At 45.6% G+C, this 22131-nt stretch overlaps 1 protein-coding gene across 2 annotated transcripts in view; it reads left to right on the top strand.

Annotated features, from left to right (window-relative positions):
• Positions 1 to 22131, top strand: part of man2a2 (mannosidase, alpha, class 2A, member 2) — a 40238-nt gene that overhangs the window by 14035 nt on the left and 4072 nt on the right. The window contains exons 10-20 of one of the 2 annotated variants that reach the window (XM_048520628.2): positions 365 to 547; positions 2390 to 2504; positions 3277 to 3344; positions 3440 to 3605; positions 4444 to 4680; positions 5109 to 5231; positions 6163 to 6277; positions 12852 to 12985; positions 14981 to 15122; positions 15916 to 16049; positions 17164 to 17244. In XM_048520628.2, the coding sequence (XP_048376585.2) occupies positions 365 to 547; positions 2390 to 2504; positions 3277 to 3344; positions 3440 to 3605; positions 4444 to 4680; positions 5109 to 5231; positions 6163 to 6277; positions 12852 to 12985; positions 14981 to 15122; positions 15916 to 16049; positions 17164 to 17244 (1498 nt within the window). The remainder of the gene's footprint in view (positions 1 to 364; positions 548 to 2389; positions 2505 to 3276; positions 3345 to 3439; positions 3606 to 4443; positions 4681 to 5108; positions 5232 to 6162; positions 6278 to 12851; positions 12986 to 14980; positions 15123 to 15915; positions 16050 to 17163; positions 17245 to 22131) is intronic. The other variant, XM_048520629.2, reaches the window with a different exon arrangement.

Raw genomic sequence — 22131 nt, 5'->3', positions numbered from 1 at the left:
TCAGCTCATAGAAACTCTGCAAGGGAGCTTTATCAGTGAGAGATTTTAGTTGAGAGGGCACAGAAGCTTGGACTGCTTTTCATTGAACAAAAGGAGAAGCTTTTAAAAAAGAAATTATGCAGAGGACTTTCAGAATGGTGGAAGCAGAGTAACTTTCAAAGAAGGAGTGGATAAATATGTTAAAGGGTGATGCCCAAGGTTAAAGGGGACAGGAGAAGCGATTGGGAGTAAGGTTTGAGAACTAGCTCAAGTGCATTGAGCTGAATGACTTGCTTCTATAAAATTCTATGTCAATAAATTTGCATTGGCACTTTTATTAAATAACTCAAGCTAGCCTTCTGTAAAAACTCTAATTTTATTCCAGAGCAGCTGAGATCCTCTACAGCTTGGCCTTGAATCACGTTCGACGTTCTGGTGCAGACAGTAAATACCCAATTTCTGATTATGGCTCACTAACAGAAGCTCGTCGCAATATTGGCTTGTTTCAGCACCATGATGCCATTACTGGCACCTCAAAAGAAGTGGTGGTCATTGACTATGGGATCCGGTATGTGTCACTGTGCACCTCAGAAATGAAATAAACATCCATTTGATATATACCAGATATTTATCTTTATTTAGGTCTCTTTAAACTTAACCAAGTTATCCATGTAAACTGGGTCACTGCTTGTCTAGTGTAGAGAGTGAGTTAGCTGTCGGATTGCAAAAGCTTGAGGGTTGAGGGCCTCCAAATTTAAAATGATTTGCTTTTAGTGTTTATTTTCTCAAATGTTTCTGTTGCCAAATCATAACAAAGTTCTGTAGACCACTGAACTTCGGCGTTACTAGCTTAATGCTGCCAAGTAAACACAGCTAAAGTTCCTGCTCCTCATGCTAAATATGAAAAACTTGGGGAGATGAAGATCTAGAAACATAGAAAGTAGGAGCAGAAATAGGCTGTTTGGAACTTTGGGCCTGCTCTGCCATTCTGTGTAATCATGGTTGGCCATCCAAATGGGTATTCTTTTCCTGTCCCCCACCCTTGTACTCTTTGACCCTTTTAGCCATAAGAACTACAACTTCTTAAGTGTTCTGTGACCGCAACCATTTTCTGTGGTAGAGAATTCCACAGGCTCACTGCTGTCTGGGCAAAGAAATTTATCCTCAGTCTTAAATGGCTTAGACTGTAGACTGTAAATCTTGTGGGGGGTGGGGGGGTCATGTGGTATTCATGAGCTGTGATGGAATGTTGTATAAACGCTGAGGTTTCTGAAGCTATGATGGGACATTGTGTAAGATAACAACATAATTAGAAACGTGCATTGATTCTCAAGCCAAAACATGCTGGTTTACCTGTCTGTTGGAATCAAGGTAACAAAAGACACTGACCTGATTTCTGTACTTAAAAAAAAAAAATTTTTTTATTTATTACAAATAAGTAAATCTGAATTACAAGTAAACAGCTGTAAGCTATCAAAATATGGCTCGAGTTCAAACTCTAACTCCTTTTTAAAATACCTACATTGTCATACAGACAAACAGAAAAATTGGTGTTGTCTATTTGGAGCGGGGACAAAATCAGGGGGAAGTGATTCAATAGCATGAATTTACATGGCTCATGATGTTTTTTATGCTTCTAACCAGCTGTCTTCATGTTTCAGGTGCTTTTACTGTGCAGAGAAAGTGAGAAACTTGCATGCATGCAAACACACTTCTGTGTTTCCTTCATGATCACAAGCTGTTTAGCTGCCCAGGAAACAGTTATCAGGCTGCTGACTTTTAGCTTCCGTGAACAGTCACATTTGCACAAACCAATCAACTACCTATGGCTTGCTCTGTGCCCATACAGCAGTACAGTGCCATTTCCAAGCATTGGTTTCCCACCCCCCCCCCCCCCCACACCTTTTTTCTCTGTTTCTCTCCTCACTACTGCCCAACAAAGCAGCAGTCAGTGTAAATACCACTGTCAATGTCACAACTTTACTGCAGAAGGCTGTTGAAGTAAGGTCGTCAAGTATATTCAAGGCAAAGATTTTTTTATAATCTGTAAGGGAACCAATGGCTATAGGGAAGAGGCACGAAAGTGGATTTGGGTGTTACCAGATCATCCATGATTTCATTGAATGGCGGGATAGACTCGATGGACTGAATGGCCTACTTCTCCTATTTCTTATGTTCTTGAGGTGTTTCAGTAACATATTTTTAAGTGCAGTAATTCTTTTCATGGTGCTTAATTTTGAACTGTCCTTTTTTTCTATTTTAATCTACAATCAGGACTGCACAAGATGAAATGATAGGTCCTTCTTGAAAACCTAGAGCTTATTGTAATGTGGGAGGACATGCTATGAACATAGGTTTTCAGAGGCTGAGATGGATGCTAGTAAACAAAAGACTTTTCTCCCCCTTTCAGATTGTTTCACTCCCTTATGAACTTGAAACGAGTGATAATTAATGCAGCTCACTTCTTAATACTCCGGGACAAAAACGACTACAGATATGACCAGTCGTCACTTTTCCTGCACATGGTAAGTTATCTTTTGATTTTTATGAGGTGTAATTTTATCTCTAAAACCAAAACTAAGATGAACATATATATTTCAGCTTAGACCTGAGCAACAGGAGCCTATCCTGCAGCCAATATACTATCCATTCTTCGACTGAGTGCAGTGCCTTAGAATTCAATGTAGATTAGTCATTACAGTTTGAGGTGCATCAGTGTTTTACGTCATCTCATTCTTCAAAATAGCAGAGCAATTTTGTGCACTCTGTTAAACATACTTCCACTCAGAGGCTACCTGGACTGGAGCCTGTGTTCATTATATTGTGCAACAGGTGAGTATGGCACTTGGACATCTTTACTGGCCAGATTGAATGAAAGCAGGCAGGTGATGAATGCAAACAATTTATTTTCAAATTTTGGGTTGCTCTGTCTTTTGTCGGAGGTCAGCAATCTCCTGGGCAATTGTTTTGACTTGCGAGATATTCTGAGACGAATCTATTGCATTTAATCTTGCATAGAGTATCCAGTCCTCATTGTGAGGGCACCAAAACTGTCGTTCAGTGGTTACAATGATTTCAGTAACGCGATATATGTAATTACCCACGTAAACATGTTTTGTATTTGAAAGGGTTTTCAATTTTTGTCTCCCTTTTTCATGCTGTGTGTTGAGAAAAAATGCCTGGTTCCTGGACATTTCTAACTATTGGATAGCCTGGTGTGTTGTGTATCTTTTAGTCATAGCTAGCGATTGTTAGACTTGCCCTGTTTGTGAATTATTGTTTCAATTTTACTTTCAGGATGATAAACGACAAAATCATGACTCATTACCAGAGAAGGCGGTAATAAAGCTGGAGTCTCTTCCCAGGTATATCAGTTCTTACAGTAATTTACCCAATGAGATCTCCTATTCTTGTGTGTTAAAATTATGTTCTTGATGTATGTTCCTTGTCTTTTTCCTAGATATGTGGTCGTACTTAACCCCATTGAGCAAGAACGGCCCTGTGTTATTTCTGTTCTCGCTACCTCTCCCCAGGTCAAGGTTACATTAATCGCTGGAAGCACTCTTCCTACACAGGTCAGCGCTGTGTGGAAATCACCAACCGATATGGTAACCGACATATATCAGGTACTGAACTGAATTCTGGTCCATGTAAATTTGAGTCCAATTCTGGGTCAACAGAAGAATTTCAATAAAGTATGATGTCTGAGATGTGAAATGTTTGTGTTGTGTCCATTTGGGCATAGAAGTACAGCTATTGAATCCATCCTTCCAGACTCTGATTCAAGCGATTATGCATTGTTACTAGGGCAAAGGACTTCCTGATGCAATTCCCGTGCAACCTCTCGCTCATGAGTCAAAGTCAGAAATTTCACTCCAGATTGAGCATGCTGCTCAGGCTGATGCGTTTCAGCACTGGAAGAAAATTACATTACGTTATCCAAGAAACCTTTACATCAGTTCTACTTTCTTTTCAGATGAATGCTTTTTAAAAAAACACCCATGGCAGTACTTGCAGAAGAGTAGTCTGTTCTTCTGCAGGCATGATTGGATATTCAACCCTCAGCTAACTGTGCGACAAACAGATTATTTCATCAGTTATTTCTAGTGTTTGTAAAGCCTTGCTGTGTGTTAATTGCCAACATAATTATGCACCAGAAGCAATTACTTGACTGTGGAGAGCTTTGGGATGTACTGAGGACATAATACATAATAAAAATGCAAGCTCACTCTTTGAACTTGTCAATCGCAACATTAGCTCAGAATCCAATGTCAGTTTATGCCACAAATATACTCCTTATTTCCCTTCCTGCTTTGTGAACAGTGACACCACTAAGTATTTACACTGTATGGCGTAAAGTCAACTTTGAAAAGTGATGAATACGCTCCTTCATTCAGTGAAGTGTAACATTTTTTTTTCTTCAAATAATACCTGCTATGACATCCAGTCTTTCTTCCAACATAGATCTCCTTTGTCTCTCGACTGTCTGCCCTTGGTCTTGCTGTGTTTCAGCTGACTGAATCATTTAACTATCGTGCGTCAGTAAAATCCAGTGTGGTCATCTATCTGCGCAATAGAGATGTGACCGTGAGTAAGAAGGAGCCATTCAGTGTAAAGATCCTAGAGTCATCAACTGATGATTTCTTTATCGAAAATCAGCACATGCAAGTATGGTTTAATGGAGTGACAGGATTAATGGAGGTAAGAATGCCAATATGATTGTAGCACGAGTTACCAAAGAGCAGTCCAACTTGTATGTGGAGCTTTGTAGAGAGCAGCTGAAATGTCTGAGTTTGGTCCATTTTTATCTGGATTAAAAGTGCTGGTGACTATTATTTCCTGCATTCAAAGTTACGTTGGTGCACAGAGTAGCTTGTATTACAGAGCTTATCTGAAAAGATAGGAAATGTCAGATTTATGCAGTTGCAAATTGCAAACAGATTTGAGATTGGAATAAGGTTAAACCTTCGTATGATTTGCAATTTTATGTTTAAAACCTTCCTTTTTGTGCAGCTCTTACTCGGGTACATTTTATTCTCTATTTTTCTGGTATCGGTTAGAATATAGAATGTAACCACTTTGCTTCATGTGTCTCCTTATTTTGCTCAGTAATTGCTGTTTACTTTCAGACCATCAAGCGGAAAGATGACCAGCAAAAGCAGAAGGTGCGGGTGGAGTTCGTGTGGTATGGGACACGGCCATTTAAGGATAAGAGTGGAGCATATCTCTTCCTTCCTGATGGTGAAGCTAAAGTATGAGACTTTAAAGCAACAACTTTCAAACCTTACTGAATTGAGCAGTGTGTGTGGAGGCTTGTGCACTTGCTTGGGTATTTTGCCACCCCCAGGAAATCTCCTATTCTAAGCCTGAGCAATACTGTTCCCTATCCAGAGCAGAATGCTGCCATCATTATATAAAGCAGGTTTTTGTTTCGTACAATAGCGCTCGTAAGTGTAATTTCATGTTCACTCGACAAAAGGCTGATTTAATGGATCTAAGAAGTTATATATGGATTAAGAAGTTCTATAGTTGTAGAAAATAAAAAGCATGTTCCATTGTTGTAATACAGGAAGTCTTTACTTAAAGTGGTAATTTTCTAAAACTTCACAACATTAAGTGAGAGTGTGAAGCTGTGAAATCGGCATTAAAACTTGCATTAGGTTTCATAAGACCTTTCTTAGCATAAAATTATACCTGTACCTTCTAAGTTGAAATATTGTACCGTGCTCTGTTGGTAATGTATGTTTTATAGGTCTCTGTGGCATATAAGCAACAAGGTTGTCTCTTGTCTATGTACTTTGGCCACTACAGAGGCTAGGAATTTCAGAGTCAAAAGGTAGGGATCTTGTGGTTACCTCCTTTACCAATGAAGAGTGTATGCCGGCTGGGTTGCCCCTCACTTCAGTAGCCCCGTCCCCGTACTTAGTCAAGTCCTGTGCTTGCTTAATGGGAAAATTACTGGAATTGTACTTCCAATAAGAAAACCTTTTGTGGAGTGAAGATATTTGGTGAAATGAATGTTTCCCTTCAGTTTTTTTTTGGGGAACGGCAAAGTTACAGCATTATGCTAATTCACGTACAGAATAATACTTTAAAGAGCTGGCGAATAACACAAGGTAGTGTAATATCATTCATATTTTGTGTAATTTGTTTCATAAAGTGGTTTTGCACATTTGCTTTCAGGCCTACATTTCCAAACAGGCTGCGATCACCCGTGTGACCAAAGGTCCATTGTTCTCTGAAGTTGTTACTTTCTATCAGCACTTCCACCAGATAGTTCGTCTCTACAATCTGCCAGGTAACAGCAGTTTTCCTTGCCCTTAGGTTGCACTTATGTCAAAAGCCCTTCAGGATGCACTTGTGGAGTAAGAGCAGTGAATACTGAGTAGAAAATTGTTAACTACATTTTCCATGATACCGTAGGCAGGAGCCATGATGCTTGAAGAAGAGAATTTCCGAATGGATTGAGAAATGTGATTGCCTGTGCACTGATAGGACAGTGAGGAAAGTGGGACAGGCTTGCAGAATGTTAGTCAGTGCAGCAGTAGATGTTTTCAGAGTTCTGTTGTTGACAGTGCAGGGATTTGGTTTTTTTTTTAGGTTTTGAACTAGATCCATTCAATGATAGCAGCATAAGCAAGTCTGGGCTTAAAACATAGGACATGGCTCCACCTGTGGGTTCTTGATTATCAGCAACAGGCTTGCACCACCTTTTTCTATTCAATATGTGGCTACATGCTGAGATTCTTACCGGGTTTGACACTTCTACTCATTAAAGTATTATTAGCATTGCAGTTTGGAAGTCTACATAACAACAGTGGCTGCAGTTCAAGAGTAATTCATTGAGTATGAAGCACCGGGGAATTGCATGTTGCTGTATGAATGCAAATTTTTTTCTCACTACTGGTGAGTGAGATTATTGCACTTAGCCTAGTCAGTTTCACTCTGCAGTATCTGCTCGTAAATTTAGGAACCAACTGTAGTTCAATGGATAACATCCTCTCTTGATTTGGAACGTTGTGGGTATGAGCCCAACTCAAAGGACCTTGCTATGGAGACCTGTCTAGTGTTTACAGTGCCATATTGAGGGCATGCTGCACTATTAGAGGTGCCAATCTTTGGATGAAATGTTAAACCGAGGCCTGGTTAGCCCTCTTTTGTTAGACATAAGATCTGATAACAGTGTTAAAGAAAATATTTTTTTCTGATGTCCTGACCATACTTATTGAACTATTGCACAGTTCAGTAGCTGCATTTGGGAGTGACTCTGTTTAAATATACTATAGTTAAAGAAATTTTAGGATGTTCTGCAGTAGCACTAGGTGCTATAGAAATGGACATCTTCATTTTTTTTTGTTTGTAAGCACTTGACAAGAAGCGCGATCAAGGCCGACATGTAGTGGGTGCTAATCTTATCCTTTAGGTGGAACTTCCCAAGCAGTTTCGAGCAAAGGCTATTCCATCTGCAGCAAGAGCTAGCAATGATTCATTTCCGTAGGCATTCCAGTGAAATTCCTTGTTGTGGTCTGAAGACTGCAACATGGTGAAATGAAACACATTGTACTGTAAATACATCCCCGATCTCTGCTATGTCCTAGTATTCTAGGACGGTGGTATGTCTTTTATTTTAAAAGTTGCGGATTTAATACTGCGCTAGATTGGGAAATAGTGCATTATCCAATTTTTTTTATCCATGGTTGTAGGGAAACATGCATGCCCATTTGATCTGAGCAATATTCCATTAGCAGCAGTGAGGCAATATGGGTAGAACTCAGAAATAGGAAGGATACACTAACAGTGTTGGGGCTGTACTACAGGCCTCTCAAAAGCGAGCATGAGATAGAGGTACAAATATGTAAACAGCTAATGGAAAGGTGTAGGAGAAACAGGGTGGTGGTGATGGGAGATTTTAATTTTCCCAACATTGACTGGGATTCACTCAGTGTTAGGGGCCAAGATGGAGCAGAATTTGTAAGGTGTGTTCAGGAGGGTTTTCTAGAGCAGTATATATGTAGACCAACTCGGGAAGGGGCCATACTGGACCTGGTGCTGGGGAATGAACCCAGCCAGGTGGTTGAAATTATAGTAGGGGACTACTTCGGAAATAGCGACCACAATTCTGTAAGTTTTACAATACTCATGGACAAGGATGGGAGTGGTCCTAAAGGGGGAAGGCCAACTGTACCAAGATTCGGCAGGATCTGGGGAATGTAGATTGGGAGAAACTGTTTGACGGTAAATCCACATTTGAGATGTGGGAGGCTTTTAAAGAGAGGTTGATTAGTGTGCAAGAGAGACATGTTCCTGTGAAAATGAGGAATTGAAAAGGCAAGATTAGGGAACCATGGATGACAGGTGAAATTGTGAGACTAGCCAAGAGGAAAAAGGTCTAGGTGACTGAAGACAGACCAAGCTTTGGAAGAAAATGTGGAATGTAGAGCGAATCTGAAACTAGGGATTAAGAGGGCTAAGAGACGACATGAGATATTGCTGGCAAACATGGTTAAGGAAAATTCCAAAGCCTTTTATTCGTATATAAAGAGCAAGAGGGTAACTAGAGAAAGGATTGGCCCACTTAAGGACAAAGAAGGAAAGTTATGCGCTGAGTCAGAGAAAATGGGTAGCATTCTTAATGAGTACTTTGCATCGGTATTCACCAAGGAGAGAGACGTGACATGTTGAGGTTAGGGATAGATGTTTGATTACTCTAGCTCAAGTCAGCATAAGGAAGGAAGAAGTGTTGGGTATCCTAAAAGGCATTAAGGCGGACAAGTCCCCTGGTCAAGATGGGATCTACCCCAGGTTTTTGAGGGACGCGAGAGAGAAAAAAAGCTGGGGCCTGAACAGATATCTTTGCAGCATCCTTAGCATGGGTGAGGTCGTGGAGGACTGGAGACTTGCTAAAGTTGTCCCCTTGTTTAAGAAGGGCAGCAAGGATAATCCAGGTAATTATCGACCGGTGAGCCTGACGTCAGTGGTTGGAAAGCTACTGGAGAAGATACAGAGTGATAGGATCTATTCCCATTTGGAAGAAAATGGGCTTATCAGTGATAGGCAACATGGTTTTGTGCAGGGAAGGTCATGTCTTACTAACTTAATAGAATTCTTTGAGGACGTGACAAAGTTGATTGAGGGCATGGACTTCAGTAAGGCGTTTGATAAGGTTCCCCATGGCAGGCTGATGGAGAAAGTGAAGTCACATGGGGTCCAGGGTTTACTAGCTAGATGGATAAAAAAACTGGTAGGCAACAGGAGACAGTATTAGTAGAAGGGAGTTTCTCAAATTGGAGACAGGGATCTGTGCTGGGACCACTGTTGTTTGTGATATACGTAAATGATTTGGAGGAAGGTGTGGGTGGTCTGATCAGCAAGTTTGCTGATGACACTAAGATTGGTGGAGTAGCTGATAGTGAAGGGGACTGTCAGATTACAGCAGAATATAGATAGACTGGAGAGTTGGGCAAAGAAATGGCAGATGGGGTTCAATCGGGGCAAATGCGAGGTGATGCATTTTGTAAGATCTAATTCAAGTGCCAACTATACACTAAATGGAAAAGTCCGAGGGATAATTGATGAACAGAGAGAGATGGATGTTCAGGTCCTTTGTTCCCTGAAGGTGGCAGCGCAGGCCAGTAGGGTGGTCAAGAAGGCATACAGCATGCTTTCCTTCATCGAACTGGGTATTGAGTACAGGAGTTGGCAGGTCATGTTACAGTTGTATAGGACTTTGGTTCGGCCACATTTAGAGTACTGTGTACAGTTCTGGTCGCCACATTACCAAAAGGATGTGGATGCTTTAGAGAGGGTGCAGAGGAGGTTCACCAGGATGTTGCCTGTATGGAGGGTGCTAGCTATGAAGAGAGGTTGAGTAGATTAGGATTATTTTCATCAGAAAGATGGAGATTGAGGGGGGATCTGATTGAGGTCCACAGAATCATGAGGGGTGTAGACAGGGTGGATAGCAAGAAGTTTTTTCCCCAGAGTGGGGGACTCAAATACTAGGGGTCATGAGTTCAAAGTGAGAGGAGGAAAGTTTAAGGGAGATATGCGTGGAAAGTTCTTTATGCAGAGGGTGGTGGGTGCCTGGAACGTGTTGCCAGCGGAGATGGTAGACGCAGACATGTTAGTGTCTTTTAAGATATATTTGGACAAGTACATGGATGGGCAGGGAACAAATGGACACAGACCGTTAGAAAATAGATGACAGGTTAGACAGAGGATCTCAATTGGCGCAGGCTTGGAGGGCCGAAGGGCCTGTTCCTGTGCTATAATTTACTTTATTCTTTGTTCTAATAAATAGCTGCTTCGTGTGTTTATGTGAGATTGGCTGATGGAGGAATGTTAGCCATTTAATAATGCATTGACACTTTGTATCTGACAGATGGACTGGGCTTTAACATTTCAGCTAGAGGGCAGCCTCTTCAGTCGTGTAGCATAGAGATGCCTGCCTAAGTTGTATACATACATCCTGCAGTACATGTTGAATGTTTGTCGATAGGTGAGAGAGTTGCTGTTGAACTGCACTGTCACTTTATATAAAAATTAATGTAGTAAAGATTAAGCAAGAAACTGGTTAGGCATTGTCAACCATGGTGTTTAAAAATCTGTAGTACAGGTGTGTGTGTGTGTGTGTGTGTGTGTGTGTGTTCAATAGTTGTGAAATATAATGAGTTGAAGAAGGAGATGGTGTGATGAATCCTCACTAATGAGGATAAGAGGAAGTATGTAGGTCTGAGGATTTGGGAAGCAGGACTGAGCTTAATTCAGCAAGTGAAGCATTCTGTCCCGTTGCCTTTGCAGTGAACAAATTTTTTAAAAATTTTACATTGTGAGCGATATCCGGTTTGTTATCTCTCAATCTTGAGGTAATACTATGACAATACAGTTTACCTTGCACTAAGTCATATTTATATCTAGCCTTTGCATATTTTATTTTTAATTTTCTCCCATTCCCTATTCCCTCTATGATTTAATCATGGAAATGTAGAAAAGTTATTATTCAGAAGGGGGCCGTACAGCCCGTTGTGTCCGTGGCAGCTGAAGAAACCTTGCCTGTTATAATCGTGTTTTCAAGCATCTGGTTTGTTAGCTTTTCAGGTTAGAGCCCTTCAGGTGCAGTTTCAAATTCATTTCAAATGAGTTGAGGGTTTCTCCCTCAACTCATTTGAAATGAATTCTCCCTCAACTACTAAGCTGTGCAATGAAATGCAGACATCCACTACTGTCTTGGTGAAAACATTTTTCCTTCTGTCTTGTCTGATCTTTCTATCAATATCTTTAAGTTTTCTGTAGCCGCTGGAAATGTACTTCTCCACCAGGGGCAGTGGGTCTTTCCCGTCCACTATATCCAAGTCTCCCACAATTTTGCACATCTCAATCAAGTCAACCCTCAAGCATCTCTGTTCTAAAGAAAACAATTGAAGCTTTTCCAATATTTCTTCATAGCTACAATTTTCAAGCCCTAGCAACATTCTTGTAAATCTCCATACTCTTTCTGCTCTCAAGCAATCCTGACCTTCCTTTGAATATGACAAGCATAGCTGGCCACAAAACTTCAACTGTAACCTAACCAGATTCAAAATAGTATCCTATTACATCCTTGCTGTTGTCTTCAATACCTCACCCAATAAGGGAAAGTATCCCATGTGCTGCCTCTACCATCTTATTTACCTGTTCTGCTGTCTTCAGGGGTCTGTGGATGTACTCTTCAAGGTTTCTCACTTCTTCCAATCCTCTCAAACCTCCCATTTATTCTCCAAAACTTTTCGCATTTTGTCTTATGCATTTGTGGGATATGAGTGTTGCTGGCTAGCCAGCATTTATTGCCCATCCTGAATTGCCCTTGAGAAGGTGCTGTTGAGCTTCCATCTTGAACTGCTGTAGTCCACCCGCTGTGGGTTGACCCTCCATACCTTTTAGGGATGAAATTTCAAGATTGAATCTCCAGATTGAAACCTGTTTGGCACTTACAGGCCCAATCACACTTCCTCTTGAAGATGGCTACCTGTTTGTATACACAGTGGAGTGTGCGATCTTTTGTGTACCTGTTTATGTATAATGTGCATTATTTTGATGAGTGATGCTGAGGTATGATCTAGTACTTATTGCCTATCTTCTGTTGGCCTGATGACTTGTTGGGCCAAATCAAAGAGTGTTTTGCAAGAGCAAAAGAATCTTACGCACTACATCTCAGGGCTGTGAATTCCTTTCCCTGAAGAAACTAAACTTGACAGGTTTTAAGTTCAGTAAGGCATCTTTTGTGGTAATTTTTCAATTGCTAAATCCTTGCAATTTTGTTTCACAAATTGGTTTAGCAAAGCACCATGATTTCAACACAACAGACCCTTCACTACTTAGCTTGATCTATTATACTTTGACAGTTATTCAGAGCCCTGTTTGCAATGGGTTCTGAATAGTGGCAAGGTGCAGAAGGGTGCAGTTTTAATACCATTGTTGCGAGTGGGAGGTGGGAGTTGCAAAGGATTAATGTTAAAGGTCCTATATGAAAGCTAATGTACAAAAGTAACAATCCTTGTGTGTTATGGTAGGCAGTTAATTTCACTGTGGTGATCCACTTCCACAGCTGGTTTGGATAGAAAGGTGATTCCAGTGGTCTGTTCTAGAAAAGAGTTTTGCTGGTTTAAAATGATGTCTCTAACTCTCACTCCTGTCACTTGGTGAGCAAGTGTGGATCCATTCTGGCACTGAGTCATCAAGTCCAACAGTCCTGCATCAAGTCAATCCCAAATTAACGGCTATCAGCTGGCATTTGAACAGAATATAACAAAATTAACAATTGATTCCAGTAAATTGTTTCTAAAGTGTTAAATGTGGCACAGTGATAATCCACCTGTGTGCTCTTGTACTGACAGGAGTTGAGGGACTTTCGTTGGATGTTTCCATTGTTGTTGACATTCACGACCAGATTAACCGAGAGCTGGCGATGAGGCTGTCCACCAGTATTGAAAGCGGAGACACATTCTACACAGATTTGAATGGCTTTCAGGTAACTTGGTGTAAAATTACTTTACAGACAGCTGAAGGTTCCCTTCCTTCCGGGGAGGGAATGGACAGAGAGGGTAACATTTAAAGTCTCTTGTGCAGTGACCTTTTAGAGGATGTATAAAATTCAAAGTTTTGGCAAAGATCTGTAGCTTGTGTTGTGGGTGAGGTTGTTGACTTGACTGCCAAGCAGGCGTGTTCTCGTTCAGGCGTTTCGTCACCGTGCTGGATGAAGTGGTGTTATTCTGCTCCATTTAGAATTTATACTATTTGGTCCATTATGGTGAGTAGTGTCACTTCCAGTTTTGATCTGTATGGGTTTGTATATGGGGTCCGATTCTGTGTTTGTTGATTGCATTGTGGGTGGAGAGCCATGCCTGTAGGAATTCCCGTGCATGTCTATGTTTGGCTTGGGCTACAATGGTTACCTTGTCCGATAGCCTTCATGTGAGTGTACCAAATTAAGGAGAGTTCTTTATGCTGTTTTGCTGCTAGTTGACATTCATGTATTCTGTTGTCTAGTTTCCTTCCTGCCCATCCGCTGTAATGTAGTTGTTGCATGGTATTTTGTAAACTAGATTGGTTCTGCATGTTGTGGAAATGGGACCTTTAGTCCTGAGTGTTTGTCATAGTGGCTGTGGGCTTGTGGGCCACCATGATTCCTGTGTGTTTTTAGAAGTCTTGTCAGTTCTGATATGTTCTTGATGTATGGCAGCGTGGCTGGTGAATTAGGGGGTTCTCCTCCTGTTGTCTGTTTTGTAGGCATCTGCAGATGAATTGACTGAGATATCTGTTCGTAGCGAGGATTTTGTATAGGTACTCTCTCTGTTTCCTGTGTAGTTCAGTGGTGTTTCAGTGTGTCCTGGCCCGTTTAAATAACGTCCTAATGCAGCTTTGTTTGTGGCATTGGGGTTGTTGTTGTGGAAGTTGAGGATTTGATCATTATGGGTTGCTTTTCTGTATACTGAGGTTTGGAGCTCCCCATTGGCCATGTATAAAATTTTGGACCAGCCTTCTGCTTTCCTGGACATTATTAATCAATATTAACAAAAACAGATCAATCATTTTCTCATCTTGCTGCTGTTTGAGGCTATAACATTTATATTTTCATTCATTCACTTAAGACATTTATGTGGTAACATTACATATGTCCAAGTGTAGTTGTTATTTTGTAGCGGGTATCTATTGGGTCAGGATCAATGAAAAATCTACGAAATAACAGTAAGGATAGACCATGTGACCACTTGAACCTACTTTTCCATTAATCACATCTGATTAGGAAGATCTTTGTGTTCTAGTGTATGAGTGACAAAAAGTTAATACACAAGTACAGCAGGTAATCAAAGATGCTAATGGAACACTGTCCTTTACAATGAGAGGGATTGAACATAACTGAAGCCGAACATGCTTGGATTTATACTGTGCATTAGTGAAATCACAGTTGGGTGCAGTTTTGCCATCTTATTCAAGGGAAGATGTAAGTGGAGGTGGTTGACGGGAGACTTCCTAGGTTAATTCCTGGAAAAAGTGTGTTAACTTATGAGGAAAGTTTGGACGGGTTGGGTTTGTTTCCACTGGAGTTTAGAAGTGTTTATGGGTGACTTGATTGAAGTGGTACAATCCTGAATGATCTTGACAAGGTGGACATAGCAAGGGCATTTCCTCTTGTGGGTCAGTCCAGAATCAGGAGACACTGTTTTAAAATAAGGGCTTGCCCTTCTAGGACAGAGGAGAATTTCTTCGAGCCACTTTGGAACTTTCTGCCTTCGCAATGTTGAATTACTCCGCCTTCTTCACCTAGAGGCAGAGATGGATAGATTCTTGTTAGTCAGGGAAGCAGAGGTTATCTGTATTAGATGGAACTATGGAATTCAAAACAATTTCATTTGTTTGTATTTGGTCTTGGGAAATGTGCCATATTTTTAAAACAAGATAATCTTCATGCAGCAGTGTGGATTCAATCTTAACTTGTTCATACCTTTTCAAATTCTTCCTGTAGGTTCAAGCTAGAAAGTATTTTCAGAAGTTGCCCCTTCAGGCCAACTTCTACCCGATGTCAACCATGGCCTACATTCAGGATGATCGATTCCGCCTGACGCTACACACGGCACAGTCTCTGGGTGTGTCAAGTATTCGCAATGGTGAGCAAACTGTCTGCATCCTACTTGACTTGGTAACAGTGTCTCCTGCAGTAATTGTTCTCCTCCAGCTCCACAGCATAAATGCAATCCTTGCAACTTTAGCACTGCCCTGTGCGGGAGAACAGCAGGCCAAGCAATGCCAGAGCAAGCTCATGACATTCTATTCTCATTTTGTCTAATCATGGGGTTTGACATGATTGGTAATTACACTGAGATTCTACAAACTTGCAGTTTAGACTGTAATTGGCACCTTTTTATTTTGGAAGGTTTTTTTTCTGTCTTGGGCAGGAGTTAGAGCTGAAACAGACTGGAACATTTTGGGGAGAGTTTCAGTTTTAGTTCCCCTCTGCCTCAGCACTTCTTGCCAGCATCTACCTCCTCCATTTGGACCACAGAGGCTTCAGTTTCCATCTGGTTTCAGCTGTCACTGAGTGCAGCAAAGATGTAAGGAAAAGGATTCTCTGTAGAATGTTGCAGGCTCCCTGCTCTCCAGTAACTTGGTCCTGAGAGTACGTGTCTGGTTGGATATTGACTAACAGCAGGATTGGACCCGGGGAAACCCCCAAATTTTCCATCTCCTGTATCCAAGGATACAAGGACATCCAAGGATTCAGGATTGGAGGGATGTGGTTTGGTGAAGAATGGCCACTGCTGTTAGGGTTAAAGGTAAGGAATCATATGGAGAAGATTGCTAATAAACCCTGGCAAGAAAACAAATTTGAAAGAAAAAGAAGCACAGCCTTTATTTACTTCTGCCAAATGCTGAATGGATCTCCTGTCCTGTCATTCCCAGGTCAATTGGAGGTAATTTTGGATCGTCGTCTCATGCAAGATGATAACCGGGGCTTGGGACAAGGGCTGAAAGACAACAAAGTGACCTGCAACAGATTCCGTATTTTGCTGGAGAAGAGATCAGCATCAAACAAAGTACTAAATTGTTTTTAACCCTTGCTTGTATGTGTCCTATTGTCTGTGATTTATATACTGGAGAGAGTACGAACTGTAAATTTTTAAGAGGAATGGTTTCTTGCAGTGGCAGTCCAATTGAAGGTGCCACTGTATCTGCTGCTTCACCATTGCAGCTCAGGGATCTCAGATTTAACCCATGTTCTGAGTTAGGGCATAATTTGTCCAGGTAATGAAGGGGTGAAATAATATACCCAGGTCCTCCCTTCCAGTGGTTCCCATGCAAAAGTTTGTATTTCAGGTGAGGACAGAATTGCGTACAAGTGTAATGTCTGCTTGCAGCCAGATAGTCTGCCCTTACTGAGTACTGATGCTTACACGCTCTGAGGGCTGAAGTACCCAATGAACTATCTCAGCAAGCAACAACAGGACTAACAGAGGACACTGAATAAGGGGTAGGGTGGGTAAGGAAGGTTATTGTGGGTTGATGATGCGCAGTCTGTGGGTATGTGTGCTGCGTGCTTGTGCATGTAGAGTAAGTATTGTATTGTGCACAGTGCCTGTGCATTGGATGGTGGGGAGACAGCCAGATCAAGGGTGTGTGTATTTTCTGGTGCGCATTGGGTTGGGGTGATGCTCAGAGTGTCAACGGCTGCTCTGTGCTTGTTGCTATCTCACCGTGCTGCTCACCAGACAGGATATGTGCTCATGCATGACCAGAAAGGAAATTTACAGGGGTGGCCGTGTGAGTCTGTGATGTGTTGCATATATGTGTACATATTGTGATACCATTGATGTTTGGACCCATATCTGTGGGGTGCGAGTGGCTGGTGAGTATCTGGTGGAGTAGTGCAGTTGGTGCATATTTTGTGAGGCAAGTGTGTGTCTGTGTGCTGCAGTGTACACTGATAGTGTTGTTGCAGTATTCTGCCTGTGGGATTGTGTGCCCGGGCACATTGAACTGAAAGATATGTGTGGGGTTGCAACAGGTGGTACCTTGTAGTGTTTTAAAACAAGTATACATATGTAATTACACTATGCCTATGGAGTGTAAATGGATGGCTATACTTGCCCATTTGCTGTACTACATGCCTTCATGTTCATCATTTTCTCCATTCCCATTGCTCCTCTTCAGCACATTGGCTTTCTGTCAAGGCTGCACTCCATGTTACAGGCACTTTCAGCTTCCATCCCTTGCAGGACCAGCACCCACGAGGTAACCTTTTAGAGAAGAGGCCAGGTCAAAGTTTAATCTGTAAATTAACTTTGACTGCCTCTGTGCTCTGAGTCATAGCTGCAGTATGAAATGTAGCTAGTAGCTGTTGTCTTTGTTTGTTTGTGTGAAATCTGTTTAATCTGTATTGTTTCATTCACTAACCAGAAATTTACCTGGGCTTAAGAGGTAATATCAACCAGGGTTGCAGTTATCCAGACTCTGATTGCTGTTCAGTAATTTTTCCTGAGAAATGTGAGAGAGAGATAGACTGATAAGGATAGTAGTTGGTTCATCTGTGGTCTAGACTGAGAGGGTTCACACCTTAAGACTTTTTCCAATTGAATATTAGACCTTGCTGACCCGGAAGTGTACTTCAATAATGAGCAATTAACGAGGGGAGAAAGCGAACACAAATTAAGCAACTTGCAGTACATTCTAGAACTCTCAAGCTGTTTATATGTTGTCTCAGTGCACACTGCTTCTTATCCACTTCTGACTCCCTGCTGCCCATGTGTCTTTGGGCATTGGAGCTGGTGGAGCACAACGGATGTGGTTCAGGCAAGGAAACCAAACAATGATGAAGAGTTTTCTGAGAGGTTATTTAAGGATGGGTCTGCAATAGTACTGTAATGGCTCATTCTATGACACATAGGAGTATTAGTGAGCAGATCCATCAGTGAACAAAGTAAGGTTCAGAACTAGACTGTTATGGCACAATGCCTGACAACAATAAATCTGCCTTGCATACTGAGCAGTTCTTTCAACTAGATTATGCTAGGCAGAATCCATGCTACCCCATTTAGTTTCTGTTTGAGTATGCCCTACTTTCAATAGAGTCCCAGCCCAGTTAAGTGCCCATTCTCTTTGATTAGAGTTGGCTGGTTCTCTGTTCTGGTACTTGATTTGTTCAAAAGGCCAATGCATTAGTTCCCGTCAGTACTACAGTAGGTGACTGTGGTTACCAGTGTAGTTTGAAGACACTCATGCAGAATGGCCATTTGTGCTGTGTAACATGATCTTGATTTGTTATTGCTTGGCCCATTTTAATTAGTTCTGTCAGAGATGGTATGAATTGCTGATGCTGGAGTCAGAAAGCACAGCGTGAGCTGGAAGAACACAGCAGGCCAGCAGCATCAGACGAGCAGGAAAGTTGTTGTTTCAGGTCGGGACCCTTCAGAAATCGGGGGGCAAAGAAGGGAATTCAGAAATAAAGAGAGGGAGGAAGGGTGGGGCTGAGGAAAGGTAGGTAGGATGGTGATGAGTGCAGGTAAGCAGTGGTGGGGATTGGTCACTGACGTGGGAGGAGTAGGTATGTGGGGGAGAAGATAGACAAGTTATGTCAGGTCAAGGAGGTGGGAATGAAAGGGAGAGTTGGTCAACTCCTTCTCTGATTCTCTGGGCGATATGTCCATCCTGGGCCTCTTCCAGTGTCACTTCCGTGTTACAGTGACTCCACCCAGAAACTGGAGGAGCAGCACGTCATATTTCACCTTAGGAGCCTAAAGCCCAATGATCTCAATGTGAATATTACCAGTTTCAAAATCTTCTCATCCCAGGACCAACCCTCCCCTTCATCCCCATCTCCTTGACCTGACAATCTATCCATCTTTCCCACCTGTCCACTTCTCCCACCACACTGACCAAACCCCACCACTCTATACCTGTACTCACCTATCACCATCCCACCTATCTTCCCCAGCTCCACCTCTCCTCTCTCTATTTCAGAGCTCCCTTCCCCATCTCCCATTTCTGAAGATGGGTCCCAACCTGAAATGTCAACTTTCCTGTTCCTCAGATGCAGCCCGGCCTGCTGTGTTCCTCCAGCTCCACACTGTGTTATTTCTTAACTAGTTCAGTGTCCTTCTTAGCTAAGGGAAGGTAAAACATCAGCCAGAGTTTCTGTTCCTCAGCTCTATCCTATGTATTGTATGTGGACATTGAATGAAGGCAAGATCAGTGGTGGCCATGTTTAAAAGTCTTTTAGCATTTATTTGAATGTCTAAACTATGTCTGTGAGCCGTGCTGTGGCCCATCAGACCTGCCAATCCAGACATCAAATTTTGCTATTCCTCCCTGTCTTTCATAATCTTGCTAGCACTCTCTCGCGCGCTCTCCCTCTCTCGCGCGCTCTCCCTCTCTCGCGCGCTCTCCCTCTCTCGCGCGCTCTCCCTCTCTCGCGCGCTCTCCCTCTCTCGCGCGCTCTCCCTCTCTCGCGCGCTCTCCCTCTCTCGCGCGCTCTCCCTCTCTCGCGCGCTCTCCCTCTCTCGCGCGCTCTCCCTCTCTCGCGCGCTCTCCCTCTCTCGCGCGCTCTCCCTCTCTCGCGCGCTCTCCCTCTCTCGCGCGCTCTCCCTCTCTCGCGCGCTCTCCCTCTCTCGCGCGCTCTCCCTCTCTCGCGCGCTCTCCCTCTCTCGCGCGCTCTCCCTCTCTCGCGCGCTCTCCCTCTCTCGCGCGCTCTCCCTCTCTCGCGCGCTCTCCCTCTCTCGCGCGCTCTCCCTCTCTCGCGCGCTCTCCCTCTCTCGCGCGCTCTCCCTCTCTCGCGCGCTCTCCCTCTCTCGCGCGCTCTCCCTCTCTCGCGCGCTCTCCCTCTCTCGCGCGCTCTCCCTCTCTCGCGCGCTCTCCCTCTCTCGCGCGCTCTCCCTCTCTCGCGCGCTCTCCCTCTCTCGCGCGCTCTCCCTCTCTCGCGCGCTCTCCCTCTCTCGCGCGCTCTCCCTCTCTCGCGCGCTCTCCCTCTCTCGCGCGCTCTCCCTCTCTCGCGCGCTCTCCCTCTCTCGCGCGCTCTCCCTCTCTCGCGCGCTCTCCCTCTCTCGCGCGCTCTCCCTCTCTCGCGCGCTCTCCCTCTCTCGCGCGCTCTCCCTCTCTCGCGCGCTCTCCCTCTCTCGCGCGCTCTCCCTCTCTCGCGCGCTCTCCCTCTCTCGCGCGCTCTCCCTCTCTCGCGCGCTCTCCCTCTCTCGCGCGCTCTCCCTCTCTCGCGCGCTCTCCCTCTCTCGCGCGCTCTCCCTCTCTCGCGCGCTCTCCCTCTCTCGCGCGCTCTCCCTCTCTCGCGCGCTCTCCCTCTCTCGCGCGCTCTCCCTCTCTCGCGCGCTCTCCCTCTCTCGCGCGCTCTCCCTCTCTCGCGCGCTCTCCCTCTCTCGCGCGCTCTCCCTCTCTCGCGCGCTCTCCCTCTCTCGCGCGCTCTCCCTCTCTCGCGCGCTCTCCCTCTCTCGCGCGCTCTCCCTCTCTCGCGCGCTCTCCCTCTCTCGCGCGCTCTCCCTCTCTCGCGCGCTCTCCCTCTCTCGCGCGCTCTCCCTCTCTCGCGCGCTCTCCCTCTCTCGCGCGCTCTCCCTCTCTCGCGCGCTCTCCCTCTCTCGCGCGCTCTCCCTCTCTCGCGCGCTCTCCCTCTCTCGCGCGCTCTCCCTCTCTCGCGCGCTCTCCCTCTCTCGCGCGCTCTCCCTCTCTCGCGCGCTCTCCCTCTCTCGCGCGCTCTCCCTCTCTCGCGCGCTCTCCCTCTCTCGCGCGCTCTCCCTCTCTCGCGCGCTCTCCCTCTCTCGCGCGCTCTCCCTCTCTCGCGCGCTCTCCCTCTCTCGCGCGCTCTCCCTCTCTCGCGCGCTCTCCCTCTCTCGCGCGCTCTCCCTCTCTCGCGCGCTCTCCCTCTCTCGCGCGCTCTCCCTCTCTCGCGCGCTCTCCCTCTCTCGCGCGCTCTCCCTCTCTCGCGCGCTCTCCCTCTCTCGCGCGCTCTCCCTCTCTCGCGCGCTCTCCCTCTCTCGCGCGCTCTCCCTCTCTCGCGCGCTCTCCCTCTCTCGCGCGCTCTCCCTCTCTCGCGCGCTCTCCCTCTCTCGCGCGCTCTCCCTCTCTCGCGCGCTCTCCCTCTCTCGCGCGCTCTCCCTCTCTCGCGCGCTCTCCCTCTCTCGCGCGCTCTCCCTCTCTCGCGCGCTCTCCCTCTCTCGCGCGCTCTCCCTCTCTCGCGCGCTCTCCCTCTCTCGCGCGCTCTCCCTCTCTCGCGCGCTCTCCCTCTCTCGCGCGCTCTCCCTCTCTCGCGCGCTCTCCCTCTCTCGCGCGCTCTCCCTCTCTCGCGCGCTCTCCCTCTCTCGCGCGCTCTCCCTCTCTCGCGCGCTCTCCCTCTCTCGCGCGCTCTCCCTCTCTCGCGCGCTCTCCCTCTCTCGCGCGCTCTCCCTCTCTCGCGCGCTCTCCCTCTCTCGCGCGCTCTCCCTCTCTCGCGCGCTCTCCCTCTCTCGCGCGCTCTCCCTCTCTCGCGCGCTCTCCCTCTCTCGCGCGCTCTCCCTCTCTCGCGCGCTCTCCCTCTCTCGCGCGCTCTCCCTCTCTCGCGCGCTCTCCCTCTCTCGCGCGCTCTCCCTCTCTCGCGCGCTCTCCCTCTCTCGCGCGCTCTCCCTCTCTCGCGCGCTCTCCCTCTCTCGCGCGCTCTCCCTCTCTCGCGCGCTCTCCCTCTCTCGCGCGCTCTCCCTCTCTCGCGCGCTCTCCCTCTCTCGCGCGCTCTCCCTCTCTCGCGCGCTCTCCCTCTCTCGCGCGCTCTCCCTCTCTCGCGCGCTCTCCCTCTCTCGCGCGCTCTCCCTCTCTCGCGCGCTCTCCCTCTCTCGCGCGCTCTCCCTCTCTCGCGCGCTCTCCCTCTCTCGCGCGCTCTCCCTCTCTCGCGCGCTCTCCCTCTCTCGCGCGCTCTCCCTCTCTCGCGCGCTCTCCCTCTCTCGCGCGCTCTCCCTCTCTCGCGCGCTCTCCCTCTCTCGCGCGCTCTCCCTCTCTCGCGCGCTCTCCCTCTCTCGCGCGCTCTCCCTCTCTCGCGCGCTCTCCCTCTCTCGCGCGCTCTCCCTCTCTCGCGCGCTCTCCCTCTCTCGCGCGCTCTCCCTCTCTCGCGCGCTCTCCCTCTCTCGCGCGCTCTCCCTCTCTCGCGCGCTCTCC

Source organism: Stegostoma tigrinum, chromosome 36 (assembly GCF_030684315.1).
Source record: "Stegostoma tigrinum isolate sSteTig4 chromosome 36, sSteTig4.hap1, whole genome shotgun sequence".
In the NCBI taxonomy this organism is placed as follows: domain Eukaryota; kingdom Metazoa; phylum Chordata; class Chondrichthyes; order Orectolobiformes; family Stegostomatidae; genus Stegostoma; species Stegostoma tigrinum.
The sequence above is the reverse complement of the archived record's forward strand: the minus strand, read 5'-3'. Positions and strand labels throughout refer to the sequence as shown.